The 15,571-nt window shown below is 35.2% G+C and overlaps 1 protein-coding gene across 4 annotated transcripts; it reads left to right on the top strand.

The window, feature by feature from the left end:
• The first annotated feature begins 919 nt into the window (after positions 1–919).
• LOC18422560 (aquaporin SIP1-2) lies at positions 920–15,262 on the top strand. Of its 4 annotated transcripts, none has more exons than XR_016051090.1 (4): positions 920–1,292; positions 7,258–7,530; positions 14,141–14,851; positions 14,956–15,262. XR_016051090.1 is itself a non-coding variant. In XM_088860562.1 (4 exons), exons 1-3 carry the CDS (start codon positions 1,002–1,004, stop codon positions 14,804–14,806), a joined length of 588 nt encoding a protein of 195 aa, XP_088716688.1. In that variant the 5' UTR covers positions 920–1,001; the 3' UTR covers positions 14,807–14,851; positions 14,956–15,262. The 4 variants fall into 4 exon arrangements, 3 of the variants coding, with proteins under 3 accessions (XP_088716688.1, XP_011623780.1, XP_006878577.1); XM_088860562.1 differs by having other exon boundaries at positions 14,783–14,851; XM_011625478.3 differs by having other exon boundaries at positions 14,780–14,851.
• Positions 15,263–15,571: the final 309 nt, after the last annotated feature.

Genomic DNA, 15,571 nt, shown 5'->3' with positions numbered 1-15,571 from the left:
TATAATTTTTATTTATAATTATTTATAAAAAAATTGGGATTAACCCACTAACTCATATGAACATAAAAGCTCAACGGTCCAAATTGAATTTGGGCCGATCTGACGATCACAGATGTCCGATAGTATTTAAATTTTATTTTATTTTCTGCAGATTCGAATCACTTCAAATTTGAGGTGTGTGTTCTTCTCATCAAGCACACATAATAAAAATATAAAAAAATTTATTTACAGAAAAAATAACCAAAATACCCCTGAAATTTTTCGGAGGTATTTTGGTCAATTTATTTTATGTAAAATATTTTTTTGATATTTTTCGAAGATTCACCAAATTTTGATAAACAAAACCTTAAAATTTTAATTCATTTGGGCTTGTAGAAAAAAAATAAAAAATTCAAACATTACTAGAAATCCGTGATCGTCAGATTAACCCAGATTCAATCTAGATCGTTAGATTCATATGTTTATATATACTAATAGGCTAATCCCAAACATTTAAAAATAAAATTTTATTTATTTTAAAATAAATAAATAAAAAAAAGAAAACCTACTTTCATTTTTTAGAGCAAGCAGAAATAGGCACCGAAGCGAAAATGACCAGATTGGGTGGAGCCACCACTTTTTTAACCTCATCTTAATAAGGAGATTTTTGAAAAAGAGCATTTTACGTGGTTTGTCTGAATGGGTGGACGAAAATGACAAATGGAGTTTTTCTATAAAACGTTTTTGCCATTTTTAAAGCTCTTGTCTTTCCTCCACAGATTTTTTCTGACGTATGTCATCGCTTACGGCAAATTGTCTTCATCAGAATCTCAGGCCAGCGACTCAAATCTCTCCCTAATCGTCCGCACGTGAATAGCCCGGCCTGTTTTTAAGACCTAATCAGCCGTTTTATAATGAAAGTTGAAACCGAGTTGACCTTGTTTGTTTGGTCACACTTTCTTGCGCTACTCTGCTAAGGCCTTCAAGCCCCCTCTCTCTCTCTGCTTTCTAGTGTTTGAGACATGGGGATTGTGAAGTTGGCGCTTGGCGATGCCATTATCACCTTCATGTGGGTCTTCTGTGTTTCTTGCACCGGCATCTTCACCTCCATTATCGCCTCTTATTTGAAGTTTCAGGGGTTCTACACTCTTGGGATCACCGTGTTTCTGGTTTTTTCACTCGTTTTCATTTTCTCTCTCATTGGAGAAGCCCTTGGAGGAGCCAGCTTCAATCCCTCTGGGCTTGTTGCCTTCCATGCTGCTGGATTTGGAAAGGACTCCCTCTTTTCCTTGGCCATTCGCTTTCCAGCTCAAGTAATTATCCCTGTCTTGCTCTCTTTCCTGCTTTTTTAGTTGTTTTGATTTCTGGGGTAGTGCTCTTCTTGCGATTCATACCCATACTTTGTTGGATGTTCTTTCTTTATTATTTGGTTTATAATTTGGTCCATTCGAACAATGCAATATCTGTTATTTATCAATAAAAAAAAAGTATATTGGAAAATCTGTTCTGTTCACATGTTTTTTATCTCTGTTATGTTCGTATGACTTGTGAACTGGGTCCTTTGTTTGGTTTTTTTTTGCTGTTTCTTGGTTTTGGTGTGCTGGTATTGTGCGAGTCACAAATTTTAGACCTTTTGACGTACTGGGTATCGTTCTCTTTTATCAAATGCCAGTGTTCTCGTTATTTATTCTTTATTTATCTTTGATCTAACTGCATGTCTTACATAATTGATTTGGGAAGTTGTTAGGATGGTTTATTTGAACATGGCCTGAATTCTCAACCTCTTTCAGGCTAACCATGCTTGATTCCATTATAGCAAAGGCTTTAGGATATTGAAAACTGTGATTTGGGACTTGTTTGTATCTGAAGGAAAGATTCATAAGTTGGTTTGTTTGAAGGACCCATTTTTTTAACTCTAGAGTTCTTTCACAGTAGCCTGACACTTGTTGAATTGGATCGATTATTGCAAATTGGACTTTGGTTCTTTGGTTTTCTTACTACTGTGGCTATTGCTGACCCATGAATGATGCTGTGCTCTGTTACTTTCTATTTGGTGGTTAGAGTGAAATTTGAAGGAGATACGTAATGGTTGAATTTGAGAGATTGAGCTCCTAGATCTTGAGCTACTGCTCTTGAACACCAGATGGAACTCTGCATGATTGCTTTGATTCGCTTGTTACATGGAAGTGGGAGTGGACTGTCATCAGAAAGGAATAGAATGGATTTTGGATACAGTCTTATGCCTTCGAAACAATTTCTGGTTTTGCATATGCTCTTTCTTCCTTAGTTCCCTAGAACATTTGAGAGTGGAGTTTTGTACCTCTGAGGATAAAGTCTGTAGACAAAGTCTTATCATGCAAAAGCTGTTCCTTCCTGTTGAAGCCTTTTCAAAACGGGCATCATCTTTCCTCTTCTTTAGAAGTTGGCAAATTTCCTAGTTTCTTCAATGTTTCCTTTCGATCTCGTAAATTGTTTTATGTTAACTTGAACAAAATCCTTTATCTATGTAGTATTCTCTATTTTGTGCATCTTTTTTTAAATCTGAACCTAGACTTCAATTGTCTATCCTTATATATGTGAGATAATAAGGTTCACATATTCTTGTAGTTACTGTATGAAATATCTTTACCCAATAGAAAGGAAAAAGAACACTGATTTTAAAATCATGGTTTGTGTTCTGTAACAAAAAATGTAGCTGATTCCTTCCACTGGTTTCACAACCTGTCTAATCTGTATGTTTTCTATCAATTGCAATCTATGAGCAGTTTTTCCTCTGCTTGGAGTTTGGTATATCTCTTTTGCAGTAATTGAGACTACTATTTCCTGAAAATTTAATAGTAGCTCCATATACCATAAAAGGTAAAGACAACCAGAATCAGCAGACAAATGCTTTACTTGTGGTCAGCTTCGGTTCATGGCTCCGATATTTGCTGGTTGAAAATTTTCTGTACACACACACACAAACACATATATGTGTATATATCTCAAAAATTGCCAAGCTGAGTCGGAACTGCCTGAGTTGGCTTGGGACCGGGAGAGGGCCAGTCCAAGTCCCCACCAAAATCAGGGGAGTCTCTAATCAAACCTTTTTTCCTTTTTTTTTTTTTCCCGGTTTTTCCTTGTTTTTTTTTTCTCCTCTGGATGACGAGGAAGAAGTAGATCCAGAGGAGACGACGGATGCAACTCAATATCTTGAGGAGGGCGATGACTCTGATGATGATGGCATGGCATCATCGTCATCAGATGCTCCTGAGGATCCACTTGAACTCCCAGTGTGGTGATGCGGCTGATGCCATAAAGTTGTTTGGTTGATGACTTGATGTATTTGCTTTTTGTTTTTTCCTTGTTGACTTTGTGTATTGTTTCTAGTCTAGACTTCTAGTTTCCTACAATGACATTTGGGATTTCAAGCATTTTAATATCTTACAAACTCTTTGAGACTTGTATCTGTAAATCTGTTATGGAATTGGAATATTATATTTTCGTCTATTTCATGAGGCATTTGGGGCTCTAAAATTGCCCTAAGAACTCCCTAAGGCTTAAAAGAACTCCTTTTTTTTTTGTTTGGGGATTTTTGGGGGGGTGTGGGGGTCAATTGTTTTGAGGGTACGAGCAGGCGCTTAGGGCGGCCAGGCACTCAAAACGTCTAGGCAGGCACCTACGCTTTCTTGAACATTGATATATATATATATATATATATATATATATATATATATATAAGAAAAGCATACAAAGAGATCATTTACTTTTAGTACAAGGAGGTCACAACCTTCTTATCCATTAAATTTCAAATCAAATGGTTGTAAGTGTACTTGTGATTAAACTCAAAGCCCAACAAAAATTTCTTGAACTTCATGACATATCCCAAGTCATCCAATTGGACATCTAATGGCTAGCATTAATTGTGACCTCCTTTTACTAAAGATAAATGGTCTTGTAGAATACAATCCCAGGATCGATAACGTCACTATCATCAATATCATCAATATTTAGGCTTGTCATCTAGGAACTTGTTCGAAGATACCATGATGGTAGGAAGGTAGGAGTTTGTCGTTAGGTATTTGACCAAATATGATCGTTCAGTTCCTATAGAACCTATCACTAAAATACTCCTAGAAGGCGATAGGAGGCGATAGGTCTAAGCGGAGAGATAAGGGTTTTCCATGAGACGGGAATGAGAACTATTAGCTCCACACGAGGTTTGTGAATAAGTGATTGTTTGATAATGAGCAAGGAATTTGTCTTTCTGCTAAACAGGATCTATTGAACTTAGAATCATTAGATACTTTTTATGAATGTCAACTAAGTATCATATATGAATTGATCCCGGTTGTTCAATCATTTGATAACCAGAGTCATTCTTTGAGAAATGATCACTGTTTGTGGGAGAGTCTGAGGTCAGAAAGGAATATGTCTTTCTACGAAATAGGATCTATTGAACTTAGAATTCATTAGATACTTTTTATGAATGTCAACTAAGTATCGTAAATAAATTGATCCCAGTTGTTCAATCATTTGATAAACAGAGTCATTCTTTGAGAATAATCCACAAAAATTAAATAGACCAAAATAGCCCTAAAACATTCAGGGGTATTTTGGACCATTTATCTTTGTGAATTATTGTCTTAATATTTTTATTAGGTGAACCTAAATGAGAAGAGTGGATGCCCTAAATTTCAGTTGATTTGGAATTTAATTTGGTTTGGAATTTTTATTAGGTGAACCTCGTTTCGTATTTTAATTTAAATTTTTTTCTACAAATCCAAATAACTTGAAATTTGGAGTTCTATTTTTCAAAACTAGTGGAATCTAATAAAAATATCAAAAAAATAATTCGCATAACATAAGTTGACCAAAATACCCCTGAAAAGTTTCATGGGTATTTTGGTCAATTTATTATATGAGAATTATTTTTTTGATATTTTTATTAGATTCCGCTATTTTTGAAGAATAGACACTCCAAATTTCAAGTGATTTGGATTTGTAATAGAAACTCCAAATTTCAAGTTTCATGGGTATTTTGGTCAATTTATTTATGAGAATTATTTTTTAAAATATTTTTATTAGGTGTGCCTTGATGATAAGAGTTGATGCTCCAAATTTCATGGTATTTGGATTTATATAAAAAATATTAAAATTATCTTACCGAAATACAATCCTGATCGTTAGATCGACCCATATTCAATTTGGACTGTTGGACTTATACTATTCCATCTGCGGGTGGGCTGACCCTAGCATTTTCCCTATATATATATATATATATATATTATTTGAAATCATTTAAACCAGATGTTTAAAATCATATTTAAATGATACCAAATCAGATTTAAATGTGCTTGAATCTGATTTAAATTGTTTAAGTCTTAAACTTAAAATAGTTAAAACTTATTCCTATTTTTAAAGACTTTTTTTTTTTGCCGTATCGCCGATTTGCTCAATATGGATTGCCAATCTTGTAGATCCGAATCACTGATCCGACCGATCTGGATTGGATTTGGTGGATGGGAGGTGGGATCCATTTTCTAAAACACTTGGTGGTGGCAAGCATCACCAAGTAATTATTCATGAAATTCTTGTCCTTCTTGGTTGAACATAGCTTGCTTCAATTGAAGAGGTGCAGTTTGATTGAACCAAAAATCTAATAACCTGGAAATGTGGAATACCTCTTCTGAATATTTTCACTGGCCAATTTAGCCACAGTCTACAAGGTTAGAAAAATGACCACAATGCGATACTCCCCTAAAAAATTAAGTCCAAGTGTGTAACTGTTTAACATCCCAAAATTAAGTATTATATTTAAAATGTCTTGAACCTTGTAAAACATAGTTGAACTCAAATGGTTTTCTACTATTCTATATTACAAAAGAGAATATTATCCACAAAGGGAGATCCCATGAAATACCTTTTGATGATGCCATAGATCAATATTTTCAATAAGAAAGGGTATTAAAACTGGGGAAAAGTTTATATAGAGCCAAGGCTCTAAACAATCAAATTAGAGCCTACCTAAAAAATTTGACTAGAAAAGGTTGTTTTGATACCCAAATATCCTCAAATTGATCATCTTGACATCAAGATGCATGGACATGAGCAAAAAAATGGATTTCAAGTTTTGGAAATAGTGTATTTTGTAATGCAGTTTTGGACCATCAATTTTCAAGATTTTATAGTTTTCATAGATCTACTCGATCTACACTATTTTTGAAACTTTAAACTTTATAAATAAAGATGAAAATATATTTTAAGGCTATCATAAAGATTTCCAGTATTGAAACCACATTTCTCAACACTATTTGAAGGTAGGGTCTAATTTGATTGTTTAGAGCCTAGGCTCTATACAAACTGCACCTTTAAAAACTATTCTTGCTCTTGGCTGAGGATAGTAGAAGCTGAGGCACAAATATGCTCAAGTTCAGAATCTTTATGATAGAAAATTTTGAGATAGGATTAACAACAAACGTCCATATAAGATCACTCCTTTAAACTTTCATAATAAAAGCTTAAATTTACTGTCATTAACTGTCAAAAAATTAATTTTATTGAAGTATGATAGATAAGTTTAACCGATCACTCTAAAACGTTTACCCCAAAAAAGATCACTCAAAATTTGCTGAAAGTAGAGAAAATTCTGCTGTTCCGCAGAAGTGGAGAGGGTTTTGCCTCTTTTAGATCCATCACTAGAATAGGGGAGGAGTAGAATTATCTTGATGGCGAATTTTGATCCCAAGTTGGCCAATTAGTTAATTGATATCTTTCATGTTCTAATGGTTTTTACATAGAGAACTGGCTCTACGAAGTGGTGGTCGCGGAGCATAACATATATAATTCAATTCTCACAAGGTCCCAAGCTAACATCAAAGAAAAAACAGAAGTTTCTGTATATTGCTAAAAAAGAAAGTAGTTTCTATCTATTGTTAATTTATTTTTATTTTTGTTGTTAACCATCTATAACTAAATGACTGTGTTCATTTGTGGATGAATGATTATTTCTTAAACCTTCATTAATTTATATTTTTCTTAGTTTCCTAAAGTATTAATCATTGAAGAAAATCCTGAAGTCATCTCCCAAATAATTGAGCATGGATGACTAGCAATGCTTATGCATGGATATGCTTAAGTGGCATAAATCTACGCTTCAAGCATGACAGGAGAAAATTAACATTAATCATGCCTGGATTTCCCTAGTATTTTTCTGTGTTTTGATTCACATTCTTTATATTTTGATCATTCTCTCTAGTAGTACCTTTGTATGGTTCTGAGCTTGTAATCCATGAACAGGCTGCTGGAGCAGTGGGTGGAGCCTTGGCAATCATGGAGGTTATGCCTGCATCTTACAAGAATAAGTTGGGTGGTCCATCATTGAAAGTTGAGCTGCATAAGGGAGCTATTGCTGAGGGATTCTTAACCTTCCTGATCAGTTTTGCAATTCTTTTTATAATTGTAAAAGGACCAAGAAATTCATTGATAAAGATGTGGTTGCTTGCTATGAGCACTGTCACATTAGTTTTGGCAGGGTCTAGCTACACAGGCCCGGCAATGAACCCTGCAAATGTAAGTATGAAATGTATAAGTTATGTTCCTTTTGATTTTGTGTTCTGCATTATTTCCTTTCTAATCGTATGCAATAGATTTCAACTTATGACGTGGATTGGTGAAAGTCTAATGGCTGGTATTGTTTAATGGTCTTCTTTTTCATAAACTACCTTTCTGATCAAGTCATTTACCTGCCGGGTGACGACCAAAGATAGATTTGCTTGTTGTATGAATTCCAGTGTCTTAAATGCTGGAGTCAGTTTGGGACTCACTAGTGTCCCACACTGGAGTTAGGAGGGTCAACTTGGCTGAGCCGATTCAGACTTGGCTGAGTCTTAAAAAATTTAAAACCTAATGCTGGGAACCGGTGGGCATCAGCTAGTCACCATGGTTTTTTTCTCGTATCTGGCACCCGTCTGGGTGTGAGTGGCTGGCCTGAGTCCATGTTCGTTTCAGAGGGTTTGGAACACAGATGGGTTGTATGTGGCAAAGATTTCTGGAATTATGGCAAATAAGGCAGCATTCCTGAAGAATATCAATTATAGGTGACAAATAACTGCACATAATTCCAAAGATAAGGGAGGAAAACACATAAAATGTATACATGAATATGCAATGAGATGTATCACATGCACATACATACTCATACATATATGTATGTATTCATAAATATAATTTCATATACACGCACAAGGCACCTTGTCTCATTCCTATCCACGGTTCCATGTACCTGCCGCACTGATGACTATACTTTGTTTTGCATGTGTTTTTCTTGCTACCCATGCCTAGGTGATACTCTGGGTAACACATCGGCCATGCCATCTCAAATGTAGTACCTAGCTTGTTGAATTCCTTGTTTGGTTTTGGTTTTGGGGCTTTCAGGCTCTTTGCTATGTTGTTGGGGCATTAAGGGATTGGAGAACAATGTCCAAGGTTTGAATCCCATCTAAGTTGTACTTCAGGCAAAAAAAAGAAAGAAAAGAAGAGATGAACTGGGTCACATCAAATGGAGCAAGAGTCATTTGTCCCGAAGCCATACCTGGAATCAGCGACTAGTTACACTCGAACTCTATTTGATCTATCCTTGGTGAATTATCTTTGTATGCTTTCCAGTAAATGACCTAGATATATTGTTACACTGACATGTCCCGCTGGTGATGCGTGTCAACTTGTGTTGAAACTTTGACATGTGGTGACATGGAAGTACACAAGGCCATCCCGTGGTCTCTGTGTGTCGTCGATGTGGGGTTTGAAACAGGAAGTGTCGGATAGGACTTTTGTTCATGGTTTATCCTTCTTATTTAGACTCTTTGGCACGATGAGTAAGCAACTTTCTTAATAAAGGAGGATCTATTGGGAAGATAACTTACCTAAAAAGTTGGAAGAAATAATCTTAGCTTAAAGTGAGGAAAAGAATAAGCAAATTTGACTTATCAAATGGGTGTGGCTTGGGAACCTCAAGAAATAAAATTTAAGAAAATTTAAAATTGTTTAATAGTAATCTTTAAATCTATAAATTCAAATATAAAACATATATTGCTAAAGAGAGGCTATATATTCTGATCTAAAAATAAATTATATAATTTAAATTTATATATTTACTATTCTTAGATAAAATAAACTTCATAGAATATTGAAATAATATATTTGATTTCTGTTTTTTTTTTTATTTTTCTAATTTCCATTGAAGTAGGTCCTCCTAATAGTATTATGATATATTCCTGCCTATGATGTCTTGATACCAATATTTGTGACTAAACTTGGACTTTAACCAAGTTTCCAAACTTTCTAGAAATTTGTTTTTCCAAGTATTTATATGTTTGGCATTTGATATGCTTTTTATGCTAAAAGACATGTCCGCCATGCGCAGGACTTCCAATGTATTTGATATTTGTGAGACGTATTGGACTCTGACTTGCATGTCGGTGTCCATTTACCACTGAATAGATCTTCATGGAGTGTGTTGGATAGAGTTTTACAAGGACACTAACACAGGTTGCAATGTCTACTACATGTCTGTGGTGTTTAGTACTTCAGCCTAAAGGCCCAGTACTGCGTGGCAGGATTATATGACTATTTAAGTAAAAAGATAATCTAACCCTAACAACTCTTCAAATTACAAAGCCTAAGGCCAGAATTAGTTGTGAATTATGGTTTCCTTTAACTAAAAGTTGTTATTTATTTGTAACTTACTAACCAAGGGTATATTTGTAATTATCATTAATACACAAGGGATAATATTGTCTACTTTATAGGGGCATAGTTGAAGTTGTCAAATAAAGGACATGGGTGTTGAACTAATAAAGTTCCAGGACAATTACTCCCAAAATTCCATTGTACTTTTGTGATCAAATATGCCCTCACTTAATGATTTAACCATAAAAAGCAACTATTTTTATTAACTTGCATTGAATTTCTAGTAAAAAGCACCTATCATAACCTATTCTAACTTTAACATTTGTATTTTGAGGGGTTGTTAACTATGGACAAACCCTTACATAAATGATATTTATATATAAATTATATAAGAATTTCAAAAGCGAAAAATAGAAAACTATAATATAGAGGAAAACAAAATCATAACGTAAAATAATTTAATGATAGAAAATTATTTATATGCCTTCTTTTACTTTCCAAAATGATGCTATTTACACCTATTAATAACAGCTATGTACAAATGTTCTTTGGTGGCTTCGTGTTAGAGCCTTTGTTGTCCCTGCAGAAAGTTGCATCACAAGGGACAATTTCATTCTTATAATGATAAGCAAGGGATAATATTGTCTACTTTATAGGGGCATAGTTGAAGTGTCAAATAAAGGACATGGGTGTTGAACTAATAAAGTTCCAGGACAATTACTCCCAAAATTCCATTGTACTTTTGTGATCAAGTATGCCCTCACTTAATGATTTAACCATAAAAAGCAACTATTTTTATTAACTTGCATTGAATTTCTAGTAAAAAGCACCTATCATAACGTATTCTAACTTTAACATTTGTATTTTGAGGGGTTGTTAACTATGGACAAACCCTTACATAAATGATATTTATATATAAATTATATAAGAATTTCAAAAGCTAAAAATAGAAAACTATAATATAGAGGAAAAGAAAATCATAACGTAAAATAATTTAATGATAGAAAATTATTTATATGCCTTCTTTTACTTTCCAAAATGATGCTATTTACACCTATTAATAACAGCTATGTACAAATGTTCTTTGGTGGCTTCGTGTTAGAGCCTTTGTTGTCCCTGCAGAAAGTTGCATCACAAGGGACAATTTCATTCTTATAATGATAAGCACTCGCAACATGCATGTCTATGTATTCGACTAGGGACAATCTCATGAGAGACGATTCTATTCTTATAACCATAAGAAAATATTGCTGGAGCGCGTGAATTGTTTAATTTGGCCTTTGTTATCCACCTTATTTATCTCGTTTAAATGCGCTAGAAATTGGATTAGTGGAATGGGCTTATATTTTGACTTTTTGAGTTTACATAGATTACTAAATGTTGGCTTCTCTTTCAAGAAAAGTATGTTTTGTTGGTTCCAAAAATGTTTAATTGTAAAAACTATCAAATCAAAGATAGTTATTTGTATTATTATATAGTTATTTACTTATGTAAGCAATTGACTAACTTCTTAGTGATAACTGGGTTCAATATCTAAATTGTCTTACACATTGATTAGTTGGAGTCCCAGACTTGTGTTCATTATTTGGGTTGGTCAGAGGTGGGATTCAAACCTTGGATGATGTGCTGCAGCCCTTTTACGAGCTAAATACTATGCCAAATGCCCGAATCCCACCGGACATGTCTCCAATTCCATAAAGTTCTGCATTCAAGTTTTTTTGGGGTGGTAAGCTGGGTCTAAATGCATATCCTTATGGTTGCTGCTGCAATCTTCTCCCGGTTGAGCTATGGGCTTGGACCCTTGTATTCATGTGTCACTTCCCTTAATTTGAATTTGGTGGGCACTTTATAATATCCTGAGGAACAATGTCAAATTTAAATTCCTTAACAGTTTCAGATGCACATGCTCAGCATGCCGGTATTGACATTATGAATATAAAGGAATACAAAAAAGTCATTATAGATGCGAAGGAATCAAAATAAATGAATCAAATGGAATACTTCTATATATTGTGTTCCTGGATTTGGGGACTAGTGAATTATATTCCTACTCCCTGTGTCTGTAGCTATTCCCATATCTGTATCCGTCCATCTTGCTTTACGATTTCTTCTATCTTGTCACCATGAGAAGAGTTTTGGTCTCCTATATGCAGATGTTGCATTCCTAGCAAAATGCTGGTTTTGGGTTCCTTGTGCATAGGGATTAAATGAATTTTACTGCAACTTGATATTATATCACAACTTTAATGTACTCAGGAACAAATGTGGTCAATTGGCATCCATTCTTGCATGCAGCTCATGGGATTCTTTCTCTAGTTGCACCATATGCAAGCAAACATTTGTTGCTCTGTAGCACATGCTACGACACAATTCAAATTTATCTTATACTAGGAAAGTGAAGGATCCTGGGCATGCCAAGGACTTTATTCAGAGTTTGTTACTTGTATGTCTTGAGGACCTCTTACTGAGTAGTATTTTATGCCATTTTGCATTTTGTCTTGTGAATTGCTGCATGTTACAATGCTTCCAAGGGTTCCTATAGAAAAAGCAGTTTTATAATTCATAGCCTGCTTTCCCCCTTGCTACCTAGGCAAAGAGTATACCTTTGTGGAGTCTTTCTTGATGATGCTGAAGATGATTTCGTATCCAATAGTTTGTCCTTGACTTTCAGCCACTTAAGGCAACAAGTTCCAGTGCATGATATGTTTGGCAACAAGAGATTCACAATAGATATTTGTTTAGCTTTGGTATGTTAACAATTCCTTGGGGTGGCAGGAGACAGCCTGCCGTTTTCTTATCTGCTATAGAGGGCTATCTAGGAAAGTCACCTGCAGATGCCTTAGAAGAGCATTCCTTATTTTTCCCGATTCTATTTTTTTAGTCTATTCTTGGCCAGTGGCACTAGAATTCCCCAATAGGTCACTGATCGTGGTACTGATCTTGCATAAATATGCATAGGCAATGTTCAAGAAGTAGATTCAGCCCCTTGCCGCCTAGGCCGGAGCCAAAAAAGTAAGGCGCGCCCCTAAATTTTTCCTGAAGGTGCAGTTCTAGTCTCAGGAACCTTACAATGGCTTGAAAATCCATGCTTAACCCCAATTATAAAATTTAAAATTTTGTAATAGGGTGCAGGTTGAGTAGTAAACACTTGAAAATCTTGAAAACAAACTGTCTAAATAACTTGTTTCAATATGTACTATTTTTAAGACTTGAAATTCTTTTTGTTTCTTTATATTTATACATCTCGAGGCCCAGATGATCATTTGGAAGGTTTTCCAACTTAGGAACACTCTTTCCTATTGGATTTTTGTGCAGTTCAAACTTAAACAAACGTGGCTTTGAGCTGTGAAATTGAATAACTAAAATGATGAGTTAGTGAAAAATTGCCCGAGATTCATCCATTATGTCAATTTTCCATTACAAGTCACATAAACGAAAATCAATCAACATAAAACAATAATCAAATTGAAAAGAACAACAAACAAATACCCAACATTCATAAATATCACAAAACCCTAAACCAAGGAATGAAATACACCAACCTCTCAAGTCTCAAAAAGTATTTGATTGAATTCTTTTTGGGTTTGCGAGAAATCAAAGAGTTCGAAACTTTTTTTTAATCTTCAAAAAAGTTACAATTTCTTATTTTTTGGGGTGTTTTTCATGCTCCAAATCAACTCAAATAAGTTATGGGGGGCTAAAATGCCCCCGTAATCCCTTTCTCCCTCGGCCAAGGTGTATCATCATTTTGCTACCCTTGGCCTAGGGCCTTTCTGCCCTTGGCCAAGGTGTATCATCAGGCTGCTTAGGTGGCCCAAGGATGTCTAGGTAGGCGCCTATAGATATAACCGAATAGGGCCCTACCTGGGCCTATTCAGGGTTCTTAACGCATCCGTTGAACTTTGCTTGTTTGAAGTATAGGTATTCTATACCAATAAATATAAAAAAATAAAATATTTACTTTGTCATGATAGCCAAGTTTTCTTTTGTTTTCTTACATCAAATCCAGTGCTTTGTTGTAAGACAAGCTTGTCAAAGTTCTCTGCTGGTTTATTAGTGGAAAAGGAATTGAATATACTCCATATTGGTTGACAGTTAGACGTCTAATGATGTTTCCAATGGGTTTGGACTTCCTAGTTTGCTGATATTGAGGAATGATGGATCTCAACCTGAATTGTTTGCTTTTCTCTAGTTTTTACTGAAGATATTGAGATTTTTATTATTTCCTTTGTAATTGTTCATTTCTTCCTGGACTAGTTATACTGTTTAAGATTTTATGTGAGTAGAAAACCATTCAGTTTATAAATAGCCCTAGTAGAGGCACATACTGGTTTATTGAACTTTTATTTTATCTAGATCTGATGCACTAATTGCTCTTTCTAGTCCCTTCTGTTCCTATGTTCTGATGTAAGATGGCAGGAGTTTATTTCGCTCCACTTCTTTGCACTTGCCATTTCTTCCATCTCTCTCACTGTTCCATGGGTTTGAGCAGGTTGTCCTGGATTTGACGGCATTGGATAGACTTCAGCTTGCTGACCTTGGTTGATTATTTTTCATCCTCCCATTTTCCTGAAATTGGATAAAGATTAGCGACTTAAGAATCATGGGAGCATAAATTGAGATAGCGTGTGGAATTTCTACATGAATATAGTTCTAGCATACATTTTTCAACCTTTCCTGAACTGGATGTGCAAGCAAACCATAATGTCTGATGACCTCACATGGATATTGTTATTTATCCCATAAAGACGCAACCTAGTCACTGTTATGTTCCAACCTTTTTTAACTTGCTTCTTATGCCAAATTGTACGGTGCTATGTTATAAAGTCATATATACGAGTGTCAATGTCTGACGGATGTGTGTTGAAAGCCAGACCAAAATTGGCCATTCAGATACGATATATCAGGACTTTTTTTTTTTTTTTGGCTGTGGTGAGAAGTACTTTCTTAGTGACATTTTCTCCAAAAAGATTATACAGAAGCATCTAAGTTTTTCCTTGGCTTGTCAGCGTGATCCAAATTACGTGTGTTCTGACATCATTTTGACATTTATATCTCATAGTGAAACTCATCTCTTATATTGAAAATTCTCCATGTATTTGTTCTGTTGGAAATCCAATTCAATGTTCAGCAGGGGTGTCCTACTCTCAAATTTTAATATGAAGCCATATCCAAGAAAACTTGTATCCAGTCTTGAAGCACAGTAAGTGAAGGTTTAGAAAGTTCTCAAATAAAGTCACATGAACCTCTGTCTCTCTCTCTCTCTTTAATGACAAGGCTCTCAAAGCTGATTGATGTTTATGGCAGGCATTTGGTTGGGCGTACGTGAATAATCGGCATAACACATGGGAACAGATGTACGTTTATTGGATGTGTCCCTTTATTGGAGCCTTTGTAGCTGCTTCCGTCTTTCGTCTCGTCTTCCGCATCCCTCCTCCACCTGAAGCCAAGCACAAGAAAGATGAATGATTGAGTGATTGGTCCTCTTCTTACAAGCCTTATCAGGGTGCATGAGTCATATTAGTAAAAATATTGCTCCCTTTTACTGAAACATGAATTGTAACTTGGTTTCGACTTCGAATAAAGGATTGACTCGTTATGCTCATTACATCAACATTTCGTCTCCCTCTTTTTCTTGACTTGAATTGGAAAGTTGGCTAGAGCTGCCGATTGTACTTGATTTTTGTTTGGTTTCCATTTTGATGCCAAGGAGTAAAGAATATGGTGAACGAACAGCGAATGAGGCTCCCTCTCTAGATATATATACATGAACAAAGGAGCAATCCATATCAATGCAACAATCAAGCACTTCCCATACCTGAGGTCTTGTTTGGACGAGGAATCCTACGGTGCAGATTGAGCAAGAGGAATCCTACCAATGAGTTTTATGATATTTAAGATGTGGGGCCCTTTTCATTGTTTG

This window comes from Amborella trichopoda, chromosome 3 (genome assembly GCF_054954075.1).
Source record: "Amborella trichopoda isolate Santa Cruz 75 chromosome 3, AtrichopodaSantaCruz75HAP2 v2.0, whole genome shotgun sequence".
Taxonomy (NCBI): Eukaryota; Viridiplantae; Streptophyta; class Magnoliopsida; order Amborellales; family Amborellaceae; genus Amborella; species Amborella trichopoda.
This window is presented reverse-complemented; position numbering and strand designations above follow the sequence as displayed.